General features: G+C 52.8%; 2 protein-coding genes across 2 annotated transcripts; one reads left to right on the forward strand and one right to left on the reverse strand.

Annotated features, from left to right (window-relative positions):
• Positions 1-11,053: 11,053 nt before the first annotated feature.
• Positions 11,054-12,279, forward strand: EV422DRAFT_119380 (uncharacterized protein). Its single transcript, XM_053064656.1, has 2 exons — positions 11,054-11,329; positions 11,401-12,279. The coding sequence occupies exons 1-2, from the start codon at positions 11,077-11,079 to the stop codon at positions 12,021-12,023; spliced, it is 876 nt and encodes a 291-aa protein (XP_052924050.1). The 5' UTR covers positions 11,054-11,076; the 3' UTR covers positions 12,024-12,279.
• On the reverse strand, positions 12,181-14,463 carry EV422DRAFT_599113 (acyl transferase/acyl hydrolase/lysophospholipase; the record flags this gene model as incomplete). The annotated part of the gene is made up of 3 exons (XM_053073652.1): positions 12,181-13,272; positions 13,342-13,828; positions 13,910-14,463. Coding segments are annotated over 3 exons (1,713 nt in total), but the record flags the coding sequence as incomplete, so codon positions are not given.
• Between the last annotated feature and the right edge of the window lie 527 nt (positions 14,464-14,990).

Consider the following 14,990-nt stretch of genomic DNA (forward strand, 5'->3'; position numbering starts at 1 on the left):
TGGCTGGGCCACCAGTAGTTGCGGGAGGCGAGTTCGAGCGTCTTGGACATCCCAAAGTGGCCGGCTAGGGGTGTATCGTGCATGTTGTGGCAGACTTCAGCTGGGAGCTCATTGGTGGGGACATAGACAAGGTTATCGTGCAGCAGGATCCCATCTTCATCTGAAAACCGCTTGATACGATCTTGGGTTTTCTCGGTCCGTTGGGCAAGGGGTATCTTGAGCTCTTTGGGGATGGTCTTAGCAAGGGGGTTAGAGGCCTGGGCGGCCTTATCCTTGTCAAGCAGCGTCGTATCCATGGGTGTGAGGTAGGCCGCGGCGAGTCGAAGGCGTTCGGGAGTCAAAATTGTGGTTGCCTGGGAGCGGAACGCTTCTTCCCCCTTTTTTAGCTCATGTTCGGAGCGTCGGGAGAGGGCATCGGCTTGGTGCTGCTGGGAACCGGGGCGATAGGTAATGACAAAGTCAAAATCCGAGAAGAATATCGACCAGCGGGCTTGGCGGCGGTTCAGGGTGCGGGTGGTCATGAAGTACTGAAGGTTTTTATGGTCGGAGTAAACGGTGATCTTGTGACGGGCGCCAATGAGATGGTGTCGCCACTGGGCAAAGGAGTCTTGGATGGCCAGAAGTTCCTTGTCGTAGATCTCGTAGTTGATCTCTTCGGCCGTGAATTTGCGAGAGTGGAAGGCCACGGGGTGGAGCTGATTGTCCTGGTCAGGTTGGAGGAGAACTGCGCCAAGAGCGAAGTCGGAGGCGTCAGTTTCGACGACGAAGGGCTTCTCTGGGTCAGGGTGAGCAAGAATGGGGGCGGTGGTGAATGATTTCTTCAGGTTCTCAAAGGCGGTGTTTGCGGCGGGCGTCCAGGCGTACGGGATGTTTTTCCGGGTCAGGGCTGTGAGCGGGGTAGCGATCTTAGAATAACCTTGGATGAATCGGCAATAGAAGTTGGCAAAGCCGAGGAAGCGCTGGACGCCTTTGACGTTCTTGGGAGGTTCCCAATCCGTGATGGCAGCGATCTTCTTGTGGTCCATCTGGATGCCTTTCTCGGAGATGATGAAGCCTAGGAACTCGACGGATTCGCGGTTGAATTCGCACTTCTCGGGTTTGGCGTACAACCCATGCTGGCGGAGGCGGGACAAGACTTCGTGGACGTGCTTGGGGTGATTCTAGGGGTTCTTGGAGAATATCAGGATACCATCAAGGTAGACAACAACAAACACATCGACAATGTCGCGGAAGATGTCGTTCATCAGGTACTGGAAAACGCCAGGAGCATTGCTGAGTCCAAAGGGCATGACATTGTATTCGAATAGGCCGTAGCGGCAGCGGAAGGCGGTCTTCCATTCATCGCCCGGGCGCATGCGTAAGAGGTTGTAAGCGCCGCACAGGTCGATCTTCGTGAGACGGCGGGCACCGCGCAAACGATCCATGATACCGTTGATCAGGGGCAGGGGGTAGCGATTCTTCACCGTGATGCTGTTCAGACCTCAATAATCCACGCAGAGGCGGAGAGAACCGTCCTTTTTCTTCACGAATAAGACTGGCGCACCGGCAGGGGACTTTGAGGGTTTGATGAATCCTTTGGCGAGGTTTTCTTCGAGGTATTCGCAGAGTGCCTTCATTTCTGGTTCGCTGAGGCTGTAGATCGGGCTGAAAGGTGGCTGCTTGCCTTCCTCCAGATCGATTGGACAGTCGTAGGGCCGGTGCTCGGGGAGAGTGTCAGCATTTCTCTTTTTGAAAACGTCGGCGAAGTCTTGATACTCGGGGGGCAGGAAGTCTTTGATGTCTTTCTCGGGTGTCGGGGGGTTACTAGGGCTAGGCAAGGCCGGGAGATCGGGTTTCGCAGGGTTGGCGTAGGCGACAAAGACCTGGTCATGCCTTGCTGCGACCCGGAAGGCTGGGGCGGAGATGAACGAGACTCGGAGCGGCGTGGGAGCCGGTTCTGGGGTGCTGGAGCGAGATACCTTGGGTACTGGGATCGACCATGTTTCGTCGACGGGGACTTCATCCTGGGGGATGCGGATCAAGGGCTCGGGAGTTTTGGCGGGTGCTGGGCTCGGGTGTGCCAGGGAGCGGTCCCAATTTGCGAATTCATGGTACTGACAGTCGCAACGGAAACCGACCGAAAGTGTCTTGAAGTCAAGGGTAACGTCGTGGAGGCGGAGCCAGGGCAGACCAAGGAGGATTGGAGCGTGGGGTGATTTGGCGACATGGAAGACAAGTTCTTCGAAGTGGTCGTCGACCAACATGCCTACTGATTGGGTGTGATGGGTGATTGGCCCAGCAGAGCTGGGTTGACCCTCAACGAGTTCGATCGTCAGGGGACGCTGATGTTGGACTAGGGGGATGCGGTGCTTGCGGGCAAAGTCCTCGTCAATGAAGCAGGACAGGGCCCCGTTGTCGATCATGGCTGAGGTAGGTATCGGGGCACGGCTGGATGATACCATGATGGTAACGGGGTAGTTGAAGGGTTCGGCAGGACCCAGCGCAAGCATGGCGCGTGGGTTAATTTCGGAGTTTTCGACATGGGCGGCGGCTAGGAGGGTTGTGTTGGCTATAACGGAGTCGGGAACCGGGGGGGTGGCCTCTTCCGTTGCAGGAGCTGCGAGGTTAGGAGGCCCGGAGGAGTGTGGGTTGTCCAGTCGCTGGGGCTTTACTGCGGCTGGGCCTTGGGAAAACCCTGTTCCGTGGAGGTTTCTTTGATGTCGACGTTGGCGGCATGGGTGGTGGTCTTGTTCTTGGCTGGGCGGGCCTTTGCAATGTGCCCTGCGCCACCGCAGTAGAGGCAGAGGTTGTTGGAAATGCGGCGTTGGCGTTCCCGGGGGCCCAGAGGGCCGCGGGGACGAGCGGCGTCAATCTGCATGGGCTCGCTGTGGTCGACGGTGGTGGTAGTGGTAAACAAGGTATGGGGAACTGGGAAGGTCTGGCGGGTTCTGTTTCGTTCCAGGCGGCGCTCAAACAGTCGGTTGTCGCACTGGATCGCCTGCTCCATTACCGTATCAATGGTGGCAGCAGGAGGCATCGTGAGCATCAGATCCTTGACGTCCTCTTTGAGGCCACGGCGGAAGGTAGCAATCAGGGCCTGGTCATTCCAGGAGACATCGCATTGTAGCTGGCTGAACTCGGCGACGTACTCGGTGGCCGCACGGGTTTGGCGAAGGTTCTGGAGCTTGTTCTCGGAGGTGCGGACCCTGTCGCTGTCTCCGAAGACAGATTGCATCTGACCGATAAAACTATCGAAGTTCTGAAGGCTGTGATCTTGGCGTTCGACTAGTGGTGCCATCCAGGCTTGGGCAGTGCCGGTGAGGTAGGTACCAATCGTTTGGATCTTGATGATGTCGCTGGGGTAGCGGTCGGGCTGGAGAGCAAACATCAACCGGATGTTGTTCAACCACCCACGGAATTTGCTGCGGGTACCATCAAACTTCTCAGGCGAGCTGATTCTTGGCTCCAGAGCTCCGGGAGCAGGGTTGGTGACTTGAGGACGGGTGTACGCATCGGCTTGGACCTGGGCAGCAATGTTCTGGGCAGCTTGTGCGTTGGCTTGGGCTTGCGCTAGGTTGGCCTGCAAGTTGGCGTTTTGGCTTTGCAAGGCGGCGATGGCTTGTCACATATCATTCCATTGCTCGGCGGTGAAAGGTACGGATTCGGATTGGGACATGGTGAAAAGGTGTGGCAGATGCAGGGCTGGACGGGTTCTGGACTTCGCAGTGTTGGAGCAGATCAAACTGTTATGACCTCGACGACTGAGGCGGAAGCGAAGTAGAGAAGACTAGGCGAGAGTGATAGGCGACAAGCGATTGTATTGGCGAAACAAGAAACAAGGACTAGAACAGGAGATGAGAAGAAGGTGTTGATCTGCTGGGGAGGAAGGGAATGGACGAAGAGAGGCCGGCTATTTATAGATAGGCAACCCAGCAGTCAGAGAACAACAACAACAAGAGGGGACTGGGGGGGGCGCCAGCTATGCTCCTAGAGCGTGCGTGTAGAGCGTGCGTGGCGAGCGTAGAGAGCATTGCTACAGCTGCTGGCTATGGAGAGGTAGTGGGGGGTGTGGAGAAGCCGAGGGGGGATTTGCGAAATTAGAGGAGAGAGGAGGAGTGGCAATATTGCGGGAGGATTGGCGAAATGAGAGGAGAGAGGGGGAGTGGCATTGACATTGACATTGACACTGACATTGACACTGATATTGACATTGACATTGGCGTTTGACATTGGCGGTTGACATTGGCGGCTGTCAGTTGGTAAGCTTATGGTATGGGCGCGTCGTCCAGAACACATAGAACTTATCGTGGTACAGTAAACGACCATAGTCATCGATCGAAAAACGGCGATCAAATGTAGACTGTCGTTCCTTGGGCTGTGACAACGCCTCTTTCCGCAAAGCGAAGTACTCATCAGCCTCCAAGGTTCGTATCCAATCCTCAAGCGTAACATTCCCCAAAGGAATATACTCGACGGACATCCCCATGGCCGCAGCAATTTCCACTCGCTTGTTACACTCAGCGCAGCGAGGAGCGTAACAGAGGATTATGACTCAACAGATCTGCGACGGTGTTCCAACAACCAGGTTGATATTCAATATCAAATTTGAATTGTTGCAGGAATTCAACCCATCGTGCTTGGCGATGGCTCCGGAACGGCTGAGTCTGAAGCCATACCAAACTGGCGTGATCGGTGAACGCGCGAAACGGGCGGTCATTCGTCCGATCCTGCAAGTAACGCCTATTAGCCTTGCAAATGCCGACCAGAGCTAATAGCTCTTGTTCGTGCACGGGATAACGTGTCCCAGCTGGGTGCATCTTTCGCCCAAAGAAACCTATCGGCTTTAACGGTGGCAGATTTTTAAATCCCTTCACTGAGGTAGGCAACGGTGTTGGGTAATGCTCTGATGGACCCGCCGGCTGGGCGAGCCATCCGCCTATTGCAAAACCTGATGCATCCGTGAACACATATAAATCTCGCACCGGGTCGTAAGACGCGAGCGTAGGAGCTGTAATAATAGCTTCCTTCAGCTTAACAAACGACGTCTCTTCGACGTTGCCCCAGTGCCAAGGCCTTTTGCCCGACTGTAGCTCTGTCAATGGATACGCGATGTATGCATAACGATCGACTCATTGACCCAGGTAATTTGTCAACCCTAAGAAAGACTGAACCTCTTTCTGTTTCGTAGGACATGCAAAGTTCCGCACGGTGTCCAATTTCGAGGGTGCGATGGCCATCGTATCCTCTCCCAGGACATGGCTGCAGAATTCAAGCTCTTTCTGCATCCATTTGCACTTCGACGGCTTAACTTAAAGTTTGTGCTCGGCGAGAACAGCCAAAACGCTGTCCACATGAGCGATATGCTCCTCGGCCGTTTCCGAGAAGATTAAGATATCATCCAGGTAAGATATGACATACACAACGCACATCTTCCCCAATATCTTATTGGTTAACCGTTGGAACGTTGCTGGCGCATTCGTCAACCCAAATGGCATAACTTACTCAAAATGACCAAACCGTGTCCGAAACGCTGTTTTGTCCCTATCAGCCTTGCAAACCAAAAGGCGGTGATACGCATCTTTGATATCCAACAAAGACTTGCACTTCTTTTCACGTAACCGATCCCGCATCTCTGCAAGATTTGGTAACGGCGTACAATCTTTTATCGTTGCTTTATTCAGTGTCGGGGATATCTCATCTTCACTTGTATTTCATATTCCATGTCTTTACTTCTACTTGATCCGAGACCCGGGCTGGCCACCCGAGCTCTCGGTGATACATTACATAAGGCGCCAAGCCTCACTGAAGCCACGCAAGCCCCACTGGCAGCCCATATATAAGGCTGTCAGTCAAGCGGCCGCTGCGAAGAGCTTCTTACTTTTTTCTTCACGACAATATACCGCTCTCAGCTCTCTCGGAAGGGCCCAATATCGTCTACGTTTCCTCTGACGTTACATTCAGCCCACGATAGTCGATGCACATACGGAGACTGCCATCCTTTTTCTTAGCAAATAACACTGCCGCGCCCCACGGACTCTGCGAGTGCTGAATCCAACCGCGCTCGAGCATGAGGGTAACCTTCTCATTTAGCTCTTTGAGTTTGGCTTCGCTCATATGTCGTAAGGGATTAAAGACTGGTTTCGTACCAGGCTCCAGCTCGATACAAAAGTTATCCTCTCCCCTATCGGGCGGCAACTCTCGTGCTCGACAAACAAACTATCCACGCACTTCTCCAACGTTGGATATAGAAGGTGATCCGATGGCACGCTTAAATCAACCTTCTGGCCTGTAACTTCGCTCATTTGAACCTCTGGCTCTGGTTCGGCGCGATTGCGCTCATCTGCGGGGACATAAGCTGGTGACGCATTCACTGCAGCTTCTATGTCCATAGCGTACGCTATGTAACACTTCCCATACACCTTTTTTCGAGATAAGCGAGTGACCTTCTGATAAGTTACAACCCCTGCACTCGGGTCTTCTCGTTCAGGCATCGCCGCCTTGAATCGTTTAGACTTCTTTCTGGTGTCAAAGGACCGCAGATCGGCCGCATTACAGGACGACTGGGATTCCCATTTCCTAGTTACTGGTCTGGCACCCAGGGTATGTTCAACTTCATTTGCACGGAATCGTAGAACAGGAATCTCATCCTCTATGTGCTCGAAACGATTATTGTCAAGCATATAGATCCATGGCAATCCGAGAATAACATCTACCCGCAGAGGAGCAACCACAAATGGAAGCTGTTCTCTGGAATAGTGTCGTCCATCTCCCCACAACTGTAGATTGCCACAAAATACCTTGTTGGCGTTGAATGTATGGCCGTCGTCGCCCCAGGCGACATCAATGGGCATTTTAGGGTTATAGGTTTGGAAAGCATGTTTCGACACCCATCCCTGATGTACCATCAGTGTTGTACATCCCGTATCGATCAGAATACGACAAAACTTGCCATTCAACTTGCCATGAACTACAAATGCACATCGTGCGATCAACGCATCGGGTTGAAATTGCAGTGCTTCAGGCCTAGTCTTCAAAACGGTTTCAGTGTCATCTGGCCGGCACAGACGCGCCCCCGCAGCAGACGTATTGCCACAATCAACCAGTATACCATCAGCGGACTCAGGGCGTATAGCCTCAAATTCCTCTTCGATGGACACCATTGCACAATGAGACGAATAAACGGTGTCTTTATTAAACGTCTCTACTGAAAACCCTTTTTCTGACCAGCGTCCCAACGCGGCTTATCCTTAGCCTCGTCGGACTTCTTATCCTTCTTCTTTTTAGGACAATCTTGCGCACGATGACCCATCTCGCCACAATCGAAACACTTCATGTTGGAGAAGTCAGGGCGTGCGTAAGGTTTAGCAGCTTCCGCCTTCTTAGCTTTCCCCCCCTTCTTGCCCGCAGTACCTGCGGCAGAAGAGACATTAGCACGTTTAGGCGCACTACTACCAGAAGCAACCGCTTTATCGTTCGCGTCGGTTCCCTTATTGGCGAGACAAGGTACAGCAAACGAACTAAGCGCACGATCCATCAAACGAATCAATGGAAATGCGAGCAAAGGGTGTTGGTCCCTATAATCGACCATCGTATGCAATAACGACTGGGCGATCTCATAGCCTACGGTATTGGTCTTATCACGAGTAAGACCACGAAGGAACAGGTTATTCAAATCGTCAGGAGTGATAACCTCCAGGTTGCGCTGTGCCTCAGCAACGATACGTTTGAACTCCATCACATACGAATCCATCGACCTATGAAAGGACATTCGGTGCAGGGTATTGAGCGCGTTGGTTTTCGCTTTCGTAGGATAAAAGGCGAACTTGAAAGCCGTTTCAAAATCCTCCTTCCGCATGTCAAGCCTGCATGCGGTGTCGAACCAGGTACGTGCGTCGCCTTCAAGCGAGCTCGAGACCTTCTGCATGTACTTAAAGCGGTCAATCGGACGACCAAAAGTAACCATGAAGTCGGTATGTTTCTGCAAAAACGTGTCGACAAAAGCGGCCTCACGCTGTTTGCCATTGAACGGATGCTGCGAGATCCATGTACCATAGTGTCTACGCTGCTCGATATAGAATGGATCCACCAACCCATCCTGCAGCACATCACGGCGCATTGCGGAGTCACGCTCCAACGTAGCTCGCAAACGATCCTGTTGAGCCTGATGTTCCTCGGCATGTTGATCGCAAACTTCTGCTTGAGCGGCAGCCGCAGCAGCCTTCATTCGGGCATCAAGCTCCTTGACGGAGATCGTCAACATAGCCATAGCGGGCGGGTGAGCAGGAGGAGGTCCACCGACCTGGATGCCCTCCAATGGAGCAGGGCCCGTCGTTCGAGGAGGAAGGCGAACTTCAACACGAGGTTGGTCCACTGAAGTCTCCGGCTCCTCAACGATCTCAGTAATAACAGCCGTGCCTCCAGGAGTAGTTTCCTCACTCCCGGTAACTATACTACCCGTTGATGTACTCATGACAACCTTCTGGCCAGTGTAATCTCGTTTTCAGGTCAGATAACCTCAAACAGCGATGAATACGTCCAGAATGCGGACAGAAGTACTCCGTTGATGTTGCATAGCTCAGTACCTCGAGCAAATACACACAAACAACTACGTTTTCGAATCAGGTATATGCCTTATGCAATAACCAAAATTCGGGCATAGATTTTCCCTCTTTTTGAGCGAAAAATCCCCAAAATCCACCGTGTCCGATGTCGGCGGGTTTTGGCTGCGTTGATACTGAACCGAATCTGAAGCTATCAGTTTAAAGAGGCCTTTGAGAGGATTAAGAAGAACCCTAACGGCTAAGCTCTGTCCCAAAACTGAAAGACTTTTTCTATCCGCCCGTTTTCGCTTAAGTATCGAATTAACGACGAAGGCGTTGACAGATAACTAGTTTTGCAGTGATTCAAAAATCCCAAAACGTTCAGGTAAATTCAAGGTAATTCTCCAGATCAGGAAGAACCTTCTTGGGGGTCGTTTTGGTCAAAACTGTGATAGTTTTGCTATCCGGAGGTTATGGTGGCGACGATTTAGCGCGTTTTTCGATATCTCCGTATCCGTAGGTCGAATCGCTTTCAAACTTTCACAAGTTTTCAAGCTCAGTGTGCTCTACGAGGTTTCCGAGTTTGAAGGGGATCGAATTACTGGGGTAGATTTCCGATCCGCAAACGGGTTACTAATTGGCTACTAGTGAACACGCGTTTATGTCGACTACGTGTCGACCGTTGAACGAGTACTCTCAAGGGGTTGATATACCGAAAGAGTAAGATGTGGATGGCAAACTTCGAGTTACAGAGGTTTGTTTAACCATCCAGGTGCGAAAAGCGAGGTGGTTGCGACGTGTCGGTCGTTCCACTAGGTAAATAACCTAGAGGTCGGCGCTTTTCGACTATAGCGCACTAGGGGCTTCAGGAGTTGCGATGGACGTTGTCCTGGACGTCCTGAAGGCTATTTGAATCGTCTAGAAGTGTTGTATTGACGTCCTGTGACGATTGGTACGTCCGCGATTTCCACTCCAAATGTTCTCCGAACCACTCCCGATGGTGTCCGAACCACTCTTCATGTCAACAGCTGGGTCGTCCTCTCTACCTTCAGCTGATTCACCGATTGAACTCAGAAGGCAAAGAAGTGCAGGGGTGACACGACCCTGAGCTCAAATGGAGCAAACAACAGCTTTCCCATGCATTATAAGGACCTCCTTGATTCCATTGGCTGAACATAAGGTTTTCAATGTGCTCTGTGTCTCCCCATAGCACATTGCTTTTACAAACATCGTGGGTCCTTTCTCACATCGGCCCCAAAGCTTCGGGACTCCCAGGGCTTCTAACAGACTGCTGGGATCGTGCAGGTAAATTCAAGGTAATTCTCCAGATCAGGAAGAACCTTCTCGGGGGTCGTTTTGGTCAAAACTGTGATAGTTTTGCTATCCGGAGGTTATGGTGGCGACGATTTAGCGCGTTTTTCGATATCTCCGTATCCGAAGGTCGAATCGCTTTCAAACTTTCACAAGTTTTCAAGCTCAGTGTGCTCTACGAGGTTTCCGAGTTTGAAGGGGATCGAATTACTGGGGTAGATTTCCGATCCGCAAACGGGTTACTAATTGGCTACTAGTGAACACGCGTTTATGTCGACTACGTGTCGACCGTTGAACGAGTACTCTCAAGGGGTTGATATACCGAAAGAGTAAGATGTGGATGGCAAACTTCGAGTTACAGAGGTTTGTTTAACCATCCAGGTGCGAAAAGCGAGGTGGTTGCGACGTGTCGGTCGTTCCACTAGGTAAATAACCTAGAGGTCGGCGCTTTTCGACTATAGCGCACTAGGGGCTTCAGGAGTTGCGATGGACGTTGTCCTGGACGTCCTGAAGGCTATTTGAATCGTCTAGAAGTGTTGTATTGACGTCCTGTGACGATTGGTACGTCCGCGATTTCCACTCCAAATGTTCTCCGAACCACTCCCGATGGTGTCCGAACCACTCTTCATGTCAACAGCTGGGTCGTCCTCTCTACCTTCAGCTGATTCACCGATTGAACTCAGAAGGCAAAGAAGTGCAGTGGTGACACGACCCTGAGCTCAAATGGAGCAAACAACAGCTTTCCCATGCATTATAAGGACCTCCTTGATTCCATTGGCTGAACATAAGGTTTTCAATGTGCTCTGTGTCTCCCCATAGCACATTGCTTTTACAAACATCGTGGGTCCTTTCTCACATCGGCCCCAAAGCTTCGGGACTCCCAGGGCTTCTAACAGACTGCTGGGATCGTACAGTCTGCAACAGGGATCGTAAATGGGATGACTTGTGAAGTGAACGAGGTTCGGACATAGTTTACCTGCAGCTATCCTCGCTTGCTGTCCTCATCTCGGGAATGAAAACACCCCCATGGAAAGAGACTGCAGGGCCCCCAAGACCCCTTGCTGTTTGGAAGTACTTGGGGTTCATTGGTTGGATTGGGCTTATATTGAGAACCAAGTTATGTGTAGGGGTTGAAGGTCGTTCGGACTTTGTATCGCCAAATGTGCGATACTTGTCCGACTCGCCAAACTCACGCGTCGTCAATAGTGCAAATTGGGCAGCAGCTCGCACATTTTGGCATTTCGAAATGTTTTACACCACCCTGGGCGTTTCCGAAGACAGCTTCCAGTTTTCGGGTCCATTTTGGGTTGAGCAGGCGAAACCGGGGCGACAGTTCAACGGCGGAGGACGACAGCAATCTCCAACTCGCAACGCTTCTCAAATACCACCCTTGGCTGAAGGAAATAGATCTCCCAATATTCGCGAACCCGGTCGGTTGGTGTGCCGAAGGGGCAACTCTCGCTCTGAGTCTCAGCACATTACCTACCGAGGAGGACAAGGTCAGTCAGTCACACATTTGACCCGCCCAGCTTTTGTATTGATGGTCTTAATTTACAAATAAACGGCGAAGCCGGTCGAGATCTTATGCTGGGCATGGAGTTTTCAATCGTTCATCGAACCCAGAACCCTTGTGCCACCGGAACATCAGCCACCATGCACGACCTGCAAAGGTGTGATGGGCGGGATCAGTGCGCGACACCCTTGCACCTCCTTGTGGATCGAAGACAAGGGCAGTTTGACTCGCTTCCGAAGCTTATACCTTTGGGCAACATCGAGAATGCGATCAATCGCGGACTTGAACGACTGGGCTCAGAGCTGGTCGAGTTATCAAACCCCTTCACCAACGAGCACAGTCAGGGAGAACTGAGTCAGCTCCGAATGCGGGAGATGCGCCCGGCATTCAAAAATATCATCGCCATTTTTGGCGAGTATCAGCGAAAAGACCGACGTTATGTGCTGGCGCTGGATGCAAAGTATGGCCTGGTGCAGCTTCACCTTCCGACCGGCGCTTGTTCAGTTGTCTCCGCATCGGTTGAATTGGACGATATCGTGGACACTCTTGCATCACGAAGCGCAACGTACATCGGCACTACAAACACCGAAGCTTCGGTTGAAGAGAAATGGGCATCAAAGATGGACAACACGGATATATTTGAAAGTGATATGTTTAGCGACGAGGTCGTCGATTTGTGATGAATTTCGTCCTTTTGTGTCAAGCTTTTGGAGTACGTCTGGATTGTGGCCAGAACGAGCTGGTCTTTGTTGCACAGCTGATAGAGGTGCAGGTGGACAGTGTCTGCCTTGTAATGAACAAGACTCGGCGCCACTTTGTTAAGCCATTGCGGGGACGCCTCAAGTCAAGGTGTGCCTTGGCAGCTTGCCTGGCTGCAGCAAGCTGCGAATGGTAGGCATATTGGAGCAAGGGACAATGGCTTCAACCGACCTTATTGATTTGATGTAGGAGGGATTTGAGTGAGTGATTGATGCCTGTGACAAATTTGAGAGAGACTATCTACATGTGCGTGCTATGTATAATGCTGGTACTAATACAATATTTGAAGCTCCGATGGTCGTGTGGATTTGAGGATGTGTGCACCGTATCCAGGATATGTACGGAACACGTATGGTGACGATGATAGAGCACGCAACCGAGGAGTTCCAGCTCGAGGAAGCTCGATGACTGCGCGATGTGTGGATAGCAAATAGTTCGCTATAAAACTTGTTGTGAGTGTTACGTAGCCGGGTGCAATGTTGGGGTGATCGTGTCCCCTCAGAACTCCTCGGCAGGCCCATCCTCCATCTTCCTTCCCCACCTCTCGCGCTCCCTCCTCTCTCTCCGCGCCCGTTTCGCCCTCCACGCTCTCCTCACGGCGTCCCTGATTCGTTCCAAACTTTCCTCGACATTCGCGTTCGCCAGCCCAGCGAGTTGTGCTGTTTGCGAGGGTGTGAAGGTGAAATTATGGGTTGCGCACCATTCGGTGCGTTGCGGGTCGAGGGTCGCGGAGTAGGTTGGGTTGCGAAGAAGGGGGAGGTAGATCAGGGTGAAATCATGGGATAGTGGTGGTGGCGCGTGGGATTGGTCAGAAGGCGCTTGCCGGTGTGTTTCTGGCGACCGAGTGTTGATATGCGCCGCGTCCTTAATGGTAGAAAAGATCCGACATCTGGCCTCCGCATCATCTGTCACCTCCTTCCCCTTTGCATCACCAGTCTCAGGCAGCGGTAACGGGGGAAAGACAACCCCCCTCTCCTTCGCATACTTCTCCGCCTTCCTCAGCCAAGGGTCCACACCCACATCCATGCTCGCATCGACAGCTATGACGAGGTCGACCTGTCGTTCCTGACGGAGGAGGGGCGCGAACGGAATGTTGTTCTCGAAGCCGGCGTCCATGAGCGCTAATGTAGGAGCATTTAGGATGGCGAGGTCGTCGTCTGTGTCGTCGGGCTTCGTAGGGATGTCGCTGGTGAGAGAGTGGCTGTTGGAGTGCTTCATTAAGGATGGATTGCGAGACACGGATTCCGGCCGGCGGAGGTGGTATAACGGGTTCGGGAACGTCGCGGGGGAGATGGGGTGCACCTGCGAGATGTCCTCCAGTAGGGGCAGTATCCTTTGTTGCAATGTTTTGGGCAATACATCCTGGAACTCATTCCAAATCGCAGCCACGGACGCCGTGAACGCCGATCCAAAAGTTCCCAACAGCAGTCCCAGACTAATCTCAGGCAGCCGTTCGACACTCTCCCCTTTCTCGAACTGTCGTCCAAAGCTCCATGTGGGGACCCATGCGCTGAACAGGCGTTGTTGGCTCGGAAGCATTTTCTGAAATCCGACTTCGAACGGGGTGAATTCCCACCATTGGTATTTCGCTTCCTTTTTGCCAACCTCGTGGGAGACGGCGGTATAGATGGGGAGAGGCAGGTCTTCGTAGGTCATGGCCCAGCGTTGGTCGGAGAGTTTGCCGAAGTTTCGTTGCGGGCCGTGATGTATGTTCCCGGCTGCTCTGCTATCGTCGTTCGCGTAACGTTGCTGCTTCTGGTTCTCCTTACCGTTTTCCGAAATGGCGCGGGCCACCTGCGGCAGGAACACTCGTGCGGAGAGTAAAGTCCCGTAGAGATCGACAGTGGAGAAGCTCCTGTCCCCGAAATATTTCTGCGCCATCCCCATAAGCACCTGCGGTCCGTCCGGGCTGTTAATCGCATTGACGAGGTCGCGAACGCTGAGGTAGTTGTCGGACAACTGCTTCTGCAGACGATCGCGGAGAGCGTCCCAGTCGCGACCGACGGAGTACAGACTCGACATGGCCCATGTGGATCCGGACACGCCGGCGATGTAGGTTGTCCCGCGGAGGAGGCCGACACGGTCGAAGGTTTCGAAGGTCGCGAGGGAGGCGATCATAGCGCGACAGCCGCCGCCGCTGGAGGCGATGCCGATGACAGGGACGTCGCGTGGGTCGACCTCTTCGTTGAGGAAGGCTGAGACGGCCCTGGCGACGCGTTCACGGCGTTCGGCGAGGAACTGTGTCTCGGCTTCAGTGAGGGCTTCCCCGACCCGCACTGTTGCGTCCCACTCTATTTCCGGGTAGGCGTCCTTATCCTTGATTGCATGCTGCAAGCTCTCGATGGTAGTTCCCTCGACTAGCTTCTCCAGAGAGTTCTGTACAACATCCGACCAAAGCGTCGCAACCTGGTCGGTGAACTCTGTCCCCGACGGTATCTTGTCCGACAGCAACCGCAGTTTGGCCAGCGAGCCTGCTAGGTCATCGATCTGCTTGCCAATCTCAGTGGCGGATGGTACGCGGTCTGTGATGGATTTCTCGAACGTTTGGGTGGTATCGTTCAGGAGTTGGGCGGATTGTTCGGCGAGGTCCTGCACGGCGCGCACGGAGGACAGATTGAGGAACTTCTTGGAGAAATCTTCCAGGGCTGAGGCTGTCGATGGGTTGGTCAAGTCGATATCATCTGCTTTCGTTTCAGGCGGTGGCGGCGGCTGCGGGGAATTCTTTGGTGCATCTTTCGAAGCATGTTCCCTCGCCTGCTCGCTAAACCGTCGGACCTTCTCCTCCCAGGATCCACTTCCCTGCTCTGTGTTCAACGCTCTTGGCCTCTTCCAAGCAAGCATGGCCACCCCGCCAAACAAGGTCAGCAGCACTGCGTTCCGCCCATGCG

This window comes from Fimicolochytrium jonesii, assembly GCF_025526975.1.
Source record: "Fimicolochytrium jonesii strain JEL569 chromosome Unknown EV422scaffold_18, whole genome shotgun sequence".
In the NCBI taxonomy this organism is placed as follows: domain Eukaryota; kingdom Fungi; phylum Chytridiomycota; class Chytridiomycetes; order Spizellomycetales; family Powellomycetaceae; genus Fimicolochytrium; species Fimicolochytrium jonesii.

Bases quoted from the DNA above. Each gene is read 5' to 3' on its own strand.
- EV422DRAFT_119380 (XM_053064656.1), top strand. From the start codon at position 11,077: ATGTTTTACACCACCCTGGGCGTTTCCGAAGACAGCTTCCAGTTTTCG. The intron at 11,330-11,400 runs GTCAGTCAGTCA...TAAACGGCGAAG, and splicing joins TACCTACCGAGGAGGACAAG to CCGGTCGAGATCTTATGCTG.